Here is a 16,804-nt window from a genome sequence, read left to right as displayed (position 1 = left end):
GACTGTAAATACGATGCCTTGACCTGTGTCTGATTCTCTGTTCCCTAACGTTCTTGTCACGTACACAACTCCCAGGGACTCTTTCCTTTCAATTAATCTGATGCGGTTCAGTTGTCTCGTTTGAATTTTGTCTAGAGATCCAAGCGAGGCGTTTTGGATTGGTTGCAAGACATTTGTCGCTGACCATGCGTTACTAAGCCTAGACTATAGAGCACAGTGTTAGAAACACATGAAATAGGCATAGGTTATGTCTAGTCTTGAATTAACAGTTTGACACTAGGCATTGATCTACTGCATCTTTACAGCCTAAATAGTCTTATAGTAGGCATTAAAACTATAAAAAATAAATAAACATTTCAAAGCCATATTAAGTCGGTTTACAATCACAGGTCCATTTTAACGATTTTACATGTAGCAACAGAGTCTTACATAACCATCACACAAGACAAGCCGACAACGCTCATTACAATTTTTACCATAGTAACATAGGGAAATTTGGTCTTCGTAATAGAGCAATCCATATTTGGAATGATCTATCAAAATAGTTGAAGTCTATAACTTCAAAACCCACATTCACCAGACATTTGAAAAAGGAATTTATTAATTCGTACTAGTATTATATAATCTATTCACTTATCCATCTTAGCAACATTAGGATATTATTAGTGTATATTTAATCCTTTTTTATCTTTGATAGTCAACTTAATTGGAATAGTCACATTGATTATGTTTCTGCTAAAGCCTGTACACATATTGGGTTCCTTCGTTCCAGTGGCGTTACCAGACTTTTCAGTCTGGGGGGCACAGGGGGGCACCAGCATTTGATGGGGGGGCACTTAGATGGATACGGATCGCCGTCCTGGGGGAGGGGTCTAAGGGGAGGGGGTGCCCCTTTGGAAAATTTTCGCATACGGAGGATGGGCTAGATGCAAAACGGTGCCACATTTGATGCTAAATTCGATCTGAAGATATCTCCAGAAATTGCTATTTTTGAGGTAATGATTTTAACAACGCGCAGAATTTTGCAGAGGATATGAACCACATGCTGTCGATATTATGCCTAATCCTATCAATAGAACCTACATTTGTTGAATTAATGTGTGCATGACCCCCGACTCCTTTCTTGTCCTTCTCGTTCTCTCCGAAGCGGACGTGTATAGCCGCTGGTATGGCTTGAGCACTGACACATTCAATGTAAATATCGACACCTGTTGTGATGGCGCGGGTTACGACTTCGATATCTGACGGTCAAGGATAAACTTTTTCATTTTTTCGCAGCTCATTTGAAGAAAATACAAATTACTGTGCTTCTTTGTCCTTATGAAAAAACCAACTCAGATGATGGGAGTTGAGTATAACAAAATATATATATATTTTTTACCAACCCAAATCTCAGATGGGGGGGGCACTCGGGGGGCACTAGGTTTTCCAGGGGGGCACATGCCCCCTGGCCCCCCCCCCCTTGGCGACGCCACTGCTTCGTTCTGTTTCAGCTGGTCTGAGCATCAAGGTCCGCCTTATGCTTTTTAAATTCTTGGTTGTCCCTGTTTTAGATCCCAGGGAGTCTCCTACCTTGTTAAGTCTTTTAAAGACTTTAAGGGGACTTCCTTTCCCATTGTACATACTTGGTGAAAAAAACAAATAAATGAATTAAAGTTTACTCAATTTCAACTAACAAGTTTTAATCTAAAAAAGATGGCACAGTCAATGGGCAATACATATTTTTCTTGAGAAAATTGCTTTGTAAACTTATTAGTTCATTACTAACTAAAACTATTAATTATATATGATACTGACAGGTGATTAATACTAAAACTTATACATCTGTTGGTACCTATGTCTACTGCAGGTTAAAGCCTCAGTACTTGTTTGACAAAATAATAGTTCGACCTTTCCAACAAATTGCACTACATCTCAATCAAATGACACCGTTCTATGCAACTTTGATATCAATAGTCATTATTTTTATTGAGTTATCTGTCGTTAAAAACTTTGAGCTGAATAAAATTCGCCAGTTTTTTGAACGAGTCCGTAGATTCTACACACTTCAATCAAAATTGGCAAGGCCCGTCCAACAGATCATGCCGCCCACAATCTCTGGTTTGTTTACGACCGTTAGGCCTAGGACTATTTTTACTTTCGTGGCTGGCCTGTCTTAGGTTCCTTCTCTTGAAATGATAGTATATATATATCTTTCTTTCGGTCTTAACGATGTAGCTTGCGAAATTGTGTCATTTCCTTCCATTGCAATGAATAAACAGGTGTTTTCAGATGTTCCACCGTGGAATTGTAAAAAGTGGACGATACGAGCATCGGACTGTGGTTGATCGAGCTGCATGTGTAGACTATTTCGTTTACATTTGTGTAATGAACATGCTGACATAGGCAGTCGCAGTGATTTTACGGTAAATCGTTCGCGCCATAAGGGCAACAGAAAATAAATCTCTTTCTTTAGATTGCGACAGCTTTTCTCCATTAAACCCACCTGGTCAGAGTGCATTTAGAATAAGAAACATCGAATCTACTGCGGAAGTTTGTTTTCCGAAATTCATCAGCAAACAGGTATTGAGACTTTAATTGATGATGGATATCTCACTGTTGTACGAACCGGGGAAGAGTTATTAAAGTTATATATACAATCTCAATAATTAGGTTGATTATATATGTATGGAAAAGTGGACCGGAATTGCCCTCAAATGTGCTTTTATCACGCAGAGGTGAAGATTAGCAGCCACAGTATAACTTACGTTACAGCTGTACAACACAAAGATATCACTACACACCTAATTTATATGAACTAGTGGTTCTTTTGATGATATTAGTTGTATTATAAACTTAACTGTCACCAGGGGGAGGGGGGGGGATAAAAGAATAGCGAAACGGCAACTTGAGGGGCTGGTGAGATACAACTATCAGAAGCATAATGTTTGCTTCAAAGAGTGATGGTTCATTGGGTAAGGCAGACCTCACAAAAGGGGAGTGGTTGAGGGGTCCGCGGGGGTATACAGTCCAGCATCCTGGGGTCAATTGGGGAACGAGAGAACATTTGGAGCGGCTGAGGAAAATATGGGATATATTAAGAAGTTTAAGACAGGGAGCCTGGTAACGTTATTGTCCCGAGGCCTGGCATCGCTCACAACACCTCTGGTGTAAGTATCGGTATATTAACACATACTTTCAACGTTACTACAGAGCCCGAGTATACACCACTACACCACATAAATTATTATTGCAATGCTTTTACTGTCGCAATGTTAACATGTGTGTGAGTTCCTCGGTAAACCTGACGATATCAACGACGATGCTAATATTAGCAAGACCTGGTCAAATTCCAGATACTAAACAATGTTATCAACAATACATGTTACTGTTCATTCCAATGGCTTTACAAAGGTTTATTTACCTTTAGATGATTTAGTATTGCATGTCAATAGTCCACGATTGTCTTAAAGGGAAGGAATCCTCACATTGAAATTCATTGCAGTAATCTAGAGTAAAAACACTGACCATTTCAAGTCATCTATATAGATATATATATATATATATATATATATATATAAATATATATATATATATATATATATATATATATATATATTTGCATGTGAGTTGTATGTTTTTTTTCTTTGGCAGGATAATTTCGATTGGTTGAATATCAGAATGATTAAATGTTGATCACTTACTTCCATGACAGACAAAACATTCAATGTTGTTATTGTATGTTGAAGCATTAATACTATAGGCTGCCAAGCACAACAAATAACCAGTGTTAACACATGTAGCTGCAGTAGATGTGATGACACTGGGTATACTATCACTTTAAAGTCAATCATATATAACCTTTGACTGATCTTCCTGTTTTCCATAATACTGATCTTCTGACATACTGATCAGGGAGTTGTTATTGACTCCCTGCACTGAAACAGGTGGTTAAATGTACTACGAGTGCATGGTGAGAAATAACCGGGTACTACTTACCAGCTTCCGATGTCTTATGCGTCTTTCTGCAGATAATCTTTATTTTTCCTTGACTGGTATACCATGGGCGGCAGAGAATCGGTCCTGAAAGATACAAAAGTTGTGGTAGTTGGTGGTGGTTATGGTGGCGCCCAGGCTGTCAGCCTCCTACGTGGGAAATGTCAGCTAACTGTCATCGATGCCAGAGAGTACTACCATTATTGTATCGGGGGACCAAGGGCAACGGTTGAACCTGGTAAGCCTTACTTTATTGATTTTGTAGAAAAAAATGCATCTAGGACTCGCCATGCTGTTTTATACTATTTGTGTTGCTACGTCTTCCATATTGGAAAATCTGTCAAGGCCTATAGCAGAGTTTCCCTAACTCCCCCCCCCCCCACTAACCCCATGTGGATGTCAGAGTTGTCCAAGAACCCCCAACATCTTGAGACACGATCTGAGTCATTATTATACTATAATACGCATAACAGTGCTTCGAAAAAGATCAAGTTCATAGTGCAATATCGTTACGAAAAGAAACTTCAGTATCAGATCAGCTCTTTATCTCAGTCACGACGGACTGTCATGCTTACACCAACTTCACCAAAGTCATGCGGCCTGTGTCTGTTTCATACTTCAGTTTTTTTTCACATGTACAATGTAATGTAATGAAAATATATTCTTAAAAGGCGCATTACATGTAAAAAGATCTCAACGCATCGTATAACATATAAATTACAAGCAATGAAATCAAATTATCAAATTCATACGATACGGTACTACTGTGGCAACATATACGTATGGAATGCGTAAAAGGTTTGTCGATTGGTACGACTATTGTACATTACTAAATTTTATGATATATCAGATTTTAGTTCAAAAAAGTACTCTAGTTTTGACTTTCAGAAACGTCTCACGAACCCCCTGGGATGGACTCACGCACCCCTGGGGGTTCATGCACCCCAGTAAGGTAACCCCTGGTCTATACCATTTTCTTCTGCAGATGTACCATTCCTGAAGGTTCTTACTCTACAGACTTTCCTTTAACATTGAGAACTATTAACCAGGGGCACAGCCACTTACACTTAGTCTTCCCTCCCCCTCCCCTCCCCCTCCATCCTTTCTCAAAAACAATATCTAAATATAACAGCTACAGTATATTGTATGTACAGCAACCCCTAAACAAGTTAAAAGTCTCCAATATTGATTTAAAGCGTGCAAGCTATAGCACCCTCCACTGTACCCAAATTTTGTAAAAAGGAGCAAGGGTATCCATTTCACTTTAAGATGCCTTCTCCAGCAGACGAGGATATTATTACATTTTTGCCCCTCTCTCTCGTCCCTCCCATCCCTACCCCATGACAAGTGCCACTGCTTCTAATTTGACAAGTCTCATCTATGGAACGCCAAAACCGACAAAAATGCAGAAACAAATTATGTAAACCTCATTATGTCATTATGTGAATAGTCATCAAGGAAACTTGCTTTGATGGTGGCAGTAAAATACTTGTTGAAGTTTGAGCATGAGTGACCATTATTCGACTATTCTGGCATATTTGGGGCCAGTTTACAGTAGGTATAATGAAAGACCGTTAAGAACATTATGAAGGTAAACGTTGTGTATCCGAATAAGGATATGGAATCAAGGAAGAACTAAATTCATTCACAATTTGAGTAAAAGGTTTTCTTAGACGAGATGTGACACAGATGTTCCACTAATTGAGTAACCATTGTATTTTCTCCAGGACTGCTATAGACTTCGTACTACATCAGGTGACATTTCGTAACAGATGGATCCACTGTTTAAATATAAATACAATGCAGTTATGTTGTGATGAAATCCAATTAGCATTTTAGAAGTTCCCCAAATTATTATTTCCATTTAACACAATAAAGGCTGTAAAATTTGGTAAAAAAATTACTCTGAAATTAATTGTTTAAAAACAAGATCTATGAGAGTATCACTTGCAGCTGGTTAACTTGTATTTTTACTCAAACATACCGTAAATAAGCGCTACAATTTTAGTATAAGGATGGTAGGCTAGTACAGACAACTAATCAATCTATATATACTGGCGCAGGGAGCTACTAATTATGCTAGCTTTCAATTAAAAAGTGGGCTTGATATTAAGCTTACAAAGGGATGCTATAATCGAGTAATTAATGAGAAATGAGTTTTTAGCATCTTGTTCTCTTTTTGTCCCCGCTGTTATCGCCATCAGGTTTTGAGAAGAAAATATTGATATCCTATGCAGAAGCATGGCCAGGTATTTATCAGCAAGGTAAAGTCGTCGGTGTGAACCCTAAAGAGAAAGTTGTGCTGCTAGAATCAGGGGAGGCGATACCGTACGACATCGTTATCATTGCTACTGGCTGTCGTGGTCCGTTTCCATCAAAGATCAAACTTGATGTTAAAACACAGCCAGAGGCAGAGGAACTCTTCCAGGCCAAACAAAAGCAGGTCAGTACTTTTTGTGCTCATGGCAAGGCCAAATACATAGTTGTGGGTGTATACACTGCATATCTAAACAGTGGCGGAGCGTCCATACAGTCAGGGGCGGATGCCCCCCCCCCCGACGAACCCAAATGGACTGCTGGCGCCATTTTCAGCTTTTTACCACTTTTTACTTATTCGCGATTATTGACTTTTTTATTGCGCTTTCATCTACCTATTGACATTTGTCACATTTTTTTGGCGATGACACCTATTTATTCTTTGTTTATCTGTAAATTAGCAAGGCACGAAAAGGGTCATTTCCGGCGATCTAGGGAGTAACGTTACTAAAAAAAATGTCTGTACGCCACGCGCCAACCCGTGGTGGCGCTCCGCTTAGATAGTGTCGAAAGCGCCCTTACAGACAATTCTCGCCCCCCCCACCCTGACCAATACCCCTAGCTCAGCCACTAGATCTAAATTAAGATTGATAATTGGACCAAACTATCGTTACAAACTAAGACAAATGCTTATACTAATGGCTCTCTTACCAACATTAGATTACGATGACTATGTAGGAGACTATAAAGGAATGTTAGCTCAGTGGTTAACGCCGGTGCCTTCCAATCATATAAGGTCCCCGGTTTGATTCACTCCAAGATTAATGTATGTCGTCCAGTTACAGAGTTGTTGAAAATTGACAATTCATAATCATGGACGTTAATATAAATGTAAGAGACTGGCTTTGGTCAGCTTGCGGCTTTGATGAACCAATGAGGCTTCTTTGCGGGTCCTGCTTGCAGGAGGATCTAAAATACATGCATACATAATATTTTATACAAATATTAGTTGAGTTATTATTTACTACCATATAGGTTCAGTCTGCAGGCAGAATCACAGTTATTGGAGGGGGCGCTGTCGGTGTAGAGATGGCAGCAGAGATAGCCACTGAGTATCCACAGAAGGAGGTGACGGTAGTCAGCTCCAGCGACAAAATCATAACAGGTCCATTCAAGAAAGGATTCAGAGATGGTGTTACGAAACAGTTGAAAAACTTAGGCGTACATTTAGTGCTGGGTAAGGAAGGATATATTGGTTATTACACTATATACACTAGTTACTATTACAATATAACTACCACAGAAAGAAGCTGCTTACAATTTTATAGCTAAAATACACTTGGATAGAAACTATCTTTTAGTTTTGACCTTTTTTAGTTTGTGTGTGTAGATATTTATGGTACGACAGATGCTTATAATCTTGAGAGAGTGTTATACCTTGTAACACAACCTTGTAGCACTCCACTTGTGGAGTGTTAGCTCAGTGGTTAACGCCGATGCCTTTCAATTATAAAGTCCCCGGTTCGAGTCACTCCCAGATTAATGTATATGTCGTCCAGTTATAGAGTTGTTGACAATTAACAATTCATAATCATGGACGTTAAATGTAAATGTAAGTGACTGATTTCGGTCAGCTTGCGGCTTTGATAAGCCAATGAGACTTCTTCGCGCGAGTTCCTGCCTGCAGGAGGATCTTAAATATATACATACATACAATATACACTTGCTTTGTAAAGAAACAAATTCCTAGCCTAGCCTATACTTTGCATGATAGGCTGTTGAAGATAGCTAGACAGTATAATATTCTACATGTTTGATAAAAATGACGGAAACTTCCCAGTCTCTGTACGAAATGTTCTTGAAATACTTGCTGTTTGCTGAGGAGGGATCGGAAAGATCTCTGTGATATTTTGCTCCTCGTGGATGTAACTAAATATCATCCTCAAAGCAATATTAAACATTATTAATATATAAATATTAAACATCAATATTAAAAAATGATTCAGTGTTTCAAGTTAAAACTTTGCTGCAAAGTTAGTGCTTGAGGATGAATTAACCAAATCCCTGATCATATTCATATTAATGTTTCGCATTATAGTACTTAGTTCCTTACAGTAGATATTTTGATTTTTTTGTTGTTGGACAAACTAAAGACTTAAATTCCATCTCAGAGCCTGGATCCAAAACACGAATAGACTCCTAAAAAAGATTGATATCCAATTATATTTCGGGTATTAATTTTGCCAGCATTGAAATATACAAATTCTTTCAGAAGCTAAACACAGTTAGTTCTGAACGCAGAGATCAATAAGTCAGCATTTTTCGTTTCAATATTTTGAAAAACTGCTATGTGGGATGAAGATGTCTAGTCATAATTGTCTGCGTGGGTTTTAGTCAATTTTGCTGGTTGTTTGTGAGAAAGGAGTCATTTCTTAAATGATTTAATGTAATAACATGTTTATTGTAAGCAAACTAACAAACATATTGGCAGTTTACGTATAAATCCAAAGATATGTTGCTGTCATGACAAGACGTGTATTTAATATCTTCTTTTGGATTCATCTCAGAGATGAACCTTTAACAATTATGTCAAGTTATTCTCCACAATTCAAAATCTATGATGACAGCTAAAGATCATTGATCCCTTTTTCTTAAACACAATTTTATCCTTTTTAAGACTACCATAAATTTTGAAAGTCGGAATGCACAGAGGTTATAATGTGGTTGTATGTGGTATCGGTTGTGTTCATAACACTGCAACAGCTGTTGCAGTTAAATCCTAACTTAAATGTCACGTCCGACATTCTCTGTAATAAATTGCCATTTCAATTCTATGGTCATAAGACATAACTATTATTAACGTAGCCTAAACTGGTATTAAATTTACTGCTTGATCTTTTGCTATAAAGTTCTGACAATTTTAACATATCTCTGATAATTATCACGCACTTAATATACATATTGCTATAATTTAGTGTACACTACACCATTTATTGCTATAAAGTTCTGTGACAAGGTTGGACATATCCCTAATGCAGTTCATGCATTACTTAAGCATTGTTTGTGTCATTTCATGCCATATATACCTGTTGCAGTTTCTAAAATAATATAAACAATTTGGACATATCCACAATGCTTATCATGCATTCTTTTAGCATCGTTTGTCCACACACATAAAAAAAGAAAAAAAAATTGGTGTTAGCTCTATTTTCTTGAGATCCTATAACATATTTAATTCAATCCTGTGAAGTGTTGCAAATTCATTCCTAAGTTGTGTTAAATTCAGTAAAGAAAGTAGTCTGAAGCGAAAGACCAGTACAAACAACATTAAGGTCATTCATAGCCTGGAATGTTTTATTGTTTTTAAACTTTTAACAGGTGAAAGAGTCTCCAACTTGATGGACCTTCCTACCGATGGATCCAGCTCTTGCACAGTCAAGACAGACGGAGGATTGGAAATTGAGACAGACCTTGTCATCATAGCAACGGGTCTACAAGTAAACACAGAGGCTTATGAGGCACATTTCTGTTAGTATTTCTATTTTTTCTTTTCTTTTTTTCATTTTCTTTTATTAAAAGAATAGTGCCGTAGTTTTACCTTTTTTGGGGAAATACACACCGGTCACTAGATGAAACTGTTTGCTTTAATAATTGATTTAAAGACTGATACAAATATGTTTTAGAATGTTTACCTAACCCTTAACAATTGGATTTGCTTGATCAATGTTTACATGGTCAAAGTTTTGAAATTCAGCAGGAAATTAAAACAAAAAAAACTTTTTATTGGAAATGGAACCATCTGGCTGGTATCATTTAATACAACCAATTTAAGAGAAATGTTATTGTCTAAAAGCAACAGCGATTAATTAAACGCCCAAGCATATTGAAAGTGATTTGGTATTTGTCACATTCCAAATTTACGACAATAATTGTTTTGGTCATTATATGACTGTAAAGCCCGGGTCACATCTGCGCGATTCAACACGCGATTCAACTCGCAATACAATTGAAAGTTGAATCGCGTAGTTAGACACGGGTATCAACTTGTTGCGCAATAAAAGTTGCGCCGTCGATTTGGGTTGATTTGTAATAGAGCAATGTCCTAATCAGCGCAACTTCTCAGAAGCTTTCTGATTCGCGCAATTTAGTTGCGAGTTGAATCGCGTGTTGAATCGCGCAGATGTGACCCGGGCTTAATAGTTCGAACTGTTGAGTTACATGAAAAGTCATTCTCCTCTCTTACATGTCTCTTTGTTAGTATGCATCTCCTCCTGGGGAAATAGAAGGGATTTCTAGATAGGGAGTGGGAGGATGAGAGGGGATGGGAAGGAAAGTGGTGGGTAAGAAAAAGGGAAGTAGCTGAGGGAAGAGGAATGGAGGTGCAAGGGAATGGAGGAAGGGTTTTGCAAGGGTATGGAGGAAGGGTTATGCAAGGGGATAGGGAGTAGCTGGAAGATGTAAATGGAAAAGGAAGGGGAAGTAGCAATTTTGATTTTCTTTGTTTCCCTTTCTTAGGTTTCTGCATACTTTCTTGCTGACATTTTTTTTGTGTCTGTGTGTGCGTGTGTGCGTTACAGTGAATTTATCACTTGATGATGGTTTCCTATTTTGCTGATGGTGCATTTTGTCGTTTCCATATTTCTTGATGTTTTCATTGAATTGTTTGCTCATTGTTAATTGTTTCCTTTGCATTGATGACTTCTTTTTGTATCAAAGCAAATCAAGAATAGAATATTGTCTTTGAAAGAATCAACAAATTGTCATATTTCGATCGCACTTTATCTTGATCATGATTTATGTCCTTCAATTACTGACCGTGCTCTGTTTTGATCTCTCCCTATGTATAGCTGATGCTATGGATGAGAGTAACTGCCTCAAAGTTAACCAATTCCTTCAGGTAGACGGATATACAGATGTCTTTGCTGTAGGTGATTGTAACAATGCAGACCAGGTCAAAATGGCCTTCAAAGCGGAACTTCAAATGAAAGTTATCGCCAATAATATGCAAGCTCTGCTTACGGGTGGTACCATGTCACCTTACAAAGAAAGTGAGTAATATACTGTACGGATCAAATCTTATTACTAAGAAATTCAATTAGTGAATGTTGTTGTTTTACTTTCAGCGTCGAAAAAATTTGAAGAATTGAGAAGAATTTGAAGTATTGAAGAACATATTCATAATATACTCTAAATTAAAACCAGAATGCAAAATGCATTGAGGTTTCGATGACTTCAATGCACTAGCTTCTGCTTGTTAGTATAACTAGAACTAGATATTACAATAACACTATGGAATGATAAACACAAGTCAGTCTACTTAACGTGGCTATACACACCTCCACCAAAAACAATAGGAGTCTTGTACCACCCGATACTCATAGCTAGTACAGTAACTACTGTTCATGTTCCACAACCGTGCATCAGTAACTACTGCGCTGTGTTCGTAACACGGTAACATGTGTTACAGGTAGCACAGTAATTACTGCAAAGAAGAATGTTTCAATCAAATGGATTTACTAATACGATTAGAGAAAAGTTAAGCTACCATCTGAATCTCGCATGCAGTATAAAATAATCGCCGCAGTGTGTTGGCTACGTATTGTGCCAGCGCCGACCATGCACTCCGTACTGTACGGCTAGGGAGTAGTCTTCGTTACCCAGCCGCCGCGCATTTTCACCTTTCGGACTCGTAGTTCAATGTGTCACAGCTTTGCAGTAATAACTGTGCCACCTGTAACACATGTTACCGTGTTGCGAACACAGCGCAGTAGTTACTGATGCACGGTTGTGGAACATGAACAGTAAATACTGTACTAGCTATGAGTATCGGGTGCTTGTACTCAATTGGCTCAATTTTGTTGTCGTACAAAGGAAGTCAGTAAATCACAAGAAACAAATTTCAAAATGTTTCTGGGTGTTGCAGTAGTTCTATCAGTTAAATTTCTTGTTGAGATTTATTCCTGACCAAAGTATCCGATGTGTATGTTACACTAACTGAATGCCCACATAACCGGCGTTTGTTGAAATCTGATGAATAAAAAAAATTGGGGTGGTGCAGGTGTTCAAGAAGATATAAATTATGATCATGGTTTATTTAAATGTGATGGAGATCGAATAATGATATAGAAAAACGAGAGAGAAAATTGCAACTTTTTTCTACTGCATAAAGCCTGTGTATAGGTAAATATGTAAAAGTTAGAGGACCTGAACGTTTTGATCCTAGCAGGATCTTCTTCGGAGGTTAACTGAAATGACGAAAAATTAAGAACAAATTAAGAGACACAGATGGACAGATATGAGTTAAACTTGGACAAATGATCAACTGATGGAGCAATCAGAACCACAAGAAAGGAGATGTAAGATGAAAGAGAAGAGCGGGGAGAGGATTGAGAGATAAACTTGTACACCCCTTAGAGTAGATATATTGCTATAAAGGGATCCCCACCAACTATAAGGGCTGGATTACCCATTCTAAAGGAGCACACATGGTTGATTTTTTCCCCTTAAGGTTATATTAGTTGAGAGTCCATCCATACCCCCCAAAAAAGGTTCTTTGCAATTTTTGATGGTTTATTTTGGTTTAAAAGTAGTTTTCCCAGCCAGTATTCCATTATTCACTTACTTGCATGTATATATCAGTAAGATTAATAAGTTGTACCTTGCTTTGTCTGTAATTCATATTGAAAGTGCTAACATGACCAAAGTATAGCCATGATGCAGTTACCTACTTTTAAATGAGACTATTAATTAGTTTGCTGTTTTCCTTTCCAGAGAATTTGATTATGCTGACATTAGGAAGGTACGGTGGAATGACTCAATATGGATCATTTGTCGCTGGGTCACTTGTGACGAGAATGAAAGCCAGGGATGTCTTTGTTGGCAGAACACGGAAGCTATTCCTCGGTGGGAGTTCGAACTTCTCTACTTTGTCTGTTATGTTTGTTTTACTAGTAATAATCACATTGTGCATGCCATATTTTATATGGATTGTTTCAAAGTATGTATTATTTCTATAACTGAACTATCATGGTGTGGGGTCAGATTTCTCATATATGCAAATTCATTTCCAATCAGGATCAATATTGTATATAAGAGGATAGGAAACATTTAGGGTTTCTATGAACTTGTTAAACCTGACTTTTGTCCAAGGGGGAAAAAACGTTTTGTTCAACATTGATAAATTTACCAGAAATTATATTGCTTCTAATGTCGTTTGCACTCTGGTATAAAAATATGGTATATATAAATATTAGGGAAAAAACTACGCCATGACTTTTATTGTCTCTAAACCTTCAAAATGTTAGTTAAAAAGACAAATGCATAGTAGACATACCGCAGATATATAAATTTGAGGGAAAAAACATAGTGAGAAAATTGTTCTTTGTTTGTGCTAACTTTTATATTTCATGTTATATACCTATGTTGATCAAATCCTTACGACCAGTTTATTTTACACGTTTTGGCAAGTTACTCGTTTGTTTTGCACTTTCTTTCTTCATTGGGGTTAAATATTGCATACAAACACCATTGATGTTAAGTTTTCTTTGTTTTGCAATGTCTCAGTCCCCCCACCAAAAAAAAAACAACAAAAAGTAGTAGACTACAATGGTTGATAATATTGCTTTTGGGTGTATCCATTATTGTCTGTACTTGCCGTATGGTGTAAACGCCGTCCGAATGATGACAAATAGGTTAATTTACTTTAGTTTAGTTTAGTTTAGAGACCCAAGAATCAGGAAGCCTTAAATAAGCTTATTCGCCCCTATCCGATTTAGATCGTGGATGAACACCGGCTAATTTTTCAGAGGATAACGAGGCAGGGGTGTGAATTCGCTTCCTGCTCCCGGAACCACCATTTAACCTCCCCATCCGACAGACGATAGTGTAAGCCACCGCATCTGACAACTTTCTCAAATACTGAGGTAGGCACCCCATTCGACATCACTGCAGTGCAGCCATGACGAACAAAGTTGTTTCGAAACCATGCCAAGTGAAGAACAAAAACAAATCCCTTTTGCCAAGTTCGCAAACCAGAAATACCAATTCCACGGAAGACTGTGCACTGCACTGCAGCGATTTGTGAACAACATATAGGTAAAAACTGCATGGTCTCTACTTGAAATTTTGAATCAGTTGGTTGCATGTTGTTATTATAAACACTATACAAGCTGATATTCCACTACCAACACAATCGAACCATGGAGTTAGCTCACATCCCCACAAATGCCATTTTAGGGGAGACATCAAGCAATACTTTTCATTTGAAGGACTTTAAGGATTTGTTTTAGCATCATCCAACTTAAAGCAGTATAAGAAACGTTTTTTGTTTGTTTTAGCATGACGTTGTTTACTTACGTCTCATACACTTGAATATAAATATAGACATATATCTCATGGATATTCTATTTTATGATAAAGCTACATTACATGAATTATAAAGCACTGTGTTAGAATCATTGTGTATTTTCCGATTTTCATTTTCATTTCCCCGCTAACTTGTGAAGCAAATATAGTAGCAAATTGTAATACTCTGCAACATTATGTTATCACAGACGTGTCTTCTTAATTTGTTGGTTATTTTCCTTTAGCACAACCATATATTCTTAGGTATATTTCATTCACATCATAATTCTGCCATTATATCAACTCGTTTAATATTGTGTGTTAGGTGTGTTTTACGGCATTGGTGCCACAGGGATAAATCAATTTTATTTTAAAATTATGTCTTTTGGACTTGGATAAAGATGTCTGTTGTTTTTGTTTTAAAAATTTCTTTGAATTTTGTCAAAATTATTGAAATGTATATTAAAGGTTTCAAGGTAACGTATACGAAGTGTGTGTTTTTTTTTAAAATAATGTAGTACATTGAGCCTGATCAATTTGACACTTTTTGTTACCATAAATGCAGTTAAATTTCATTATATGTGCGGCTTTAATACGGTGTGTAAAGATTAGTATGACAAATTTGTAGAAGTAACTTCAACACAATGAAAGAAAGAAGCCCTTCAATATGAACTGGCAGTTTATATCATAAGTACGTTATTCCAAATTTTCTTGTGGATTTTTGAATATCATTATAGCAATTATTATTCCGTCTACCATTCTTCGTAAAATTATTTTTGTTGAATATGTTGAATTGATTTTATCATCAAGAAATATTATTCAATTGCTACAGTATTTCTAAATCAGCTACAAGCCACTTCTACTCCACTTGAAGTGAACCATATCTATAATTTCTTGAAAAACATTTTGAAAAGAAAAACGAGTCGATATTATCATAAAAATAACTTTTACGACGATGTAAATAGACGTTGTTTCATTAAATAATCTTTCAAACTGATTCTTCTCCCCAGTGAGACGACCCACTTTGAGCTTTATAAGTTTAATTATAAAAAACTTATTATTTATTTTGACTTAGACATTCCTTAATCAAAACTACGGTATGAAATATTGCCCCCGAAAGTAATGAGGGCGGTATTGAAGAACTTAGCATGCATAGACGATCCTGATGTGTGACCAGATTAATTCACTTCTGCTACAGCCTTAGAGTACAACGTTTCTGTATGCTACCGTGTTGAAAGGATCTAACCGTAATAGTAATTACCGACTTTGAGATCTGCGTTATAGTCATTGCCGACTTTGCGATCCGCGGTGCCCCTCACAATTATGCAAGGTAGGGTAAGAGTCACTCCATAGTTTTCCTTTTCGGGAAACAAACAAAAATGACCACCTGAAAACGGTGTTTGGTTTTATATCTGCTCAATAGAAGTAGATTCAGTTTTATGTTAGCCCTTTTTATCGAGCAGAGGTAAATCTAACCTAGCAACCAAACATGATTCGAAATAAGATTACAATTGACTCATCGATAAACTAAGACACTGGACCACTGAAGGCAGAAAGACCCAGCTAGGTTTTCATTTAACTTGCATGATTTTATTTAACGAGTTTTTAATCCCGTTAGTTTCATTAATTCTGTGACTAAGAAAAAAATAAAAATGACGTAAAAAAGCTTAAACTTAGTATGCCATAAACTGTGAATCGATCAGCAAGTAAACTGTCTTACATTTCTTAGCATCTCACTTCAATCAATACAGTAATAAACATGCACGTATATCCTATACCGCTTAGAGCCTAGCCTCGGAAGTGGCAACCCTGCAGTTAAAATAGAAACAAAACATTGGAAATTTGATCTTAGTTTTACTAAATTTTAGAAGTACTAATTGTTCCGAAACTTGGTAGATTTGAGGCAATTCTTTTTAGACCCCTTTTAGGCTTTCAAACAATAGCGAAAGAAATTTGTCTTTAAAGGTGTAGAAATTTGTAGGCTGTCGTTGCTGTTTGGAACAGACTGCAAAATACACCTGTTGAAATCTTATTGCGGTGGTACATAAAAACGCTACATGGATAAAATGTACTTTTAACTATATCTTTCTCGCGTCATCGTTTTAGCTTTCCTCTACTTGAGACACAAAAACCAAAATCAATCAATATTTTTCATCAATTGTTTCTAGACTGTCGGTTACTACTCACGTTTCAACGTCGTGTGATAGGCCTAACCATGCATGTCACTGCA

General features: G+C 37.1%; 1 protein-coding gene across 4 annotated transcripts in view; it reads left to right on the top strand.

Moving 5' to 3' along the window:
* Positions 1-15,058, top strand: part of LOC139975040 (ferroptosis suppressor protein 1-like) — a 34,574-nt gene extending 19,516 nt beyond the window's left edge. For 3 of the 4 annotated variants that reach the window (XM_071982650.1, XM_071982651.1, XM_071982649.1), the window contains exons 2-7: positions 4,011-4,213; positions 6,180-6,418; positions 7,267-7,468; positions 9,610-9,759; positions 11,079-11,279; positions 13,003-15,058. In XM_071982650.1, coding sequence (XP_071838751.1) covers positions 4,042-4,213; positions 6,180-6,418; positions 7,267-7,468; positions 9,610-9,759; positions 11,079-11,279; positions 13,003-13,247 — 1,209 coding nt within the window. In that variant the 5' untranslated portion in view covers positions 4,011-4,041 and the 3' untranslated portion in view covers positions 13,248-15,058. The remainder of the gene's footprint in view (positions 1-4,010; positions 4,214-6,179; positions 6,419-7,266; positions 7,469-9,609; positions 9,760-11,078; positions 11,280-13,002) is intronic. The other variant, XM_071982652.1, reaches the window with a different exon arrangement.
* The last annotated feature ends 1,746 nt before the right edge of the window (positions 15,059-16,804 follow it).

The sequence above is a fragment of the Apostichopus japonicus genome, chromosome 10 (assembly GCF_037975245.1).
Source record: "Apostichopus japonicus isolate 1M-3 chromosome 10, ASM3797524v1, whole genome shotgun sequence".
NCBI lineage: Eukaryota > Metazoa > Echinodermata > Holothuroidea > Aspidochirotida > Stichopodidae > Apostichopus > Apostichopus japonicus.
This window is presented reverse-complemented; position numbering and strand designations above follow the sequence as displayed.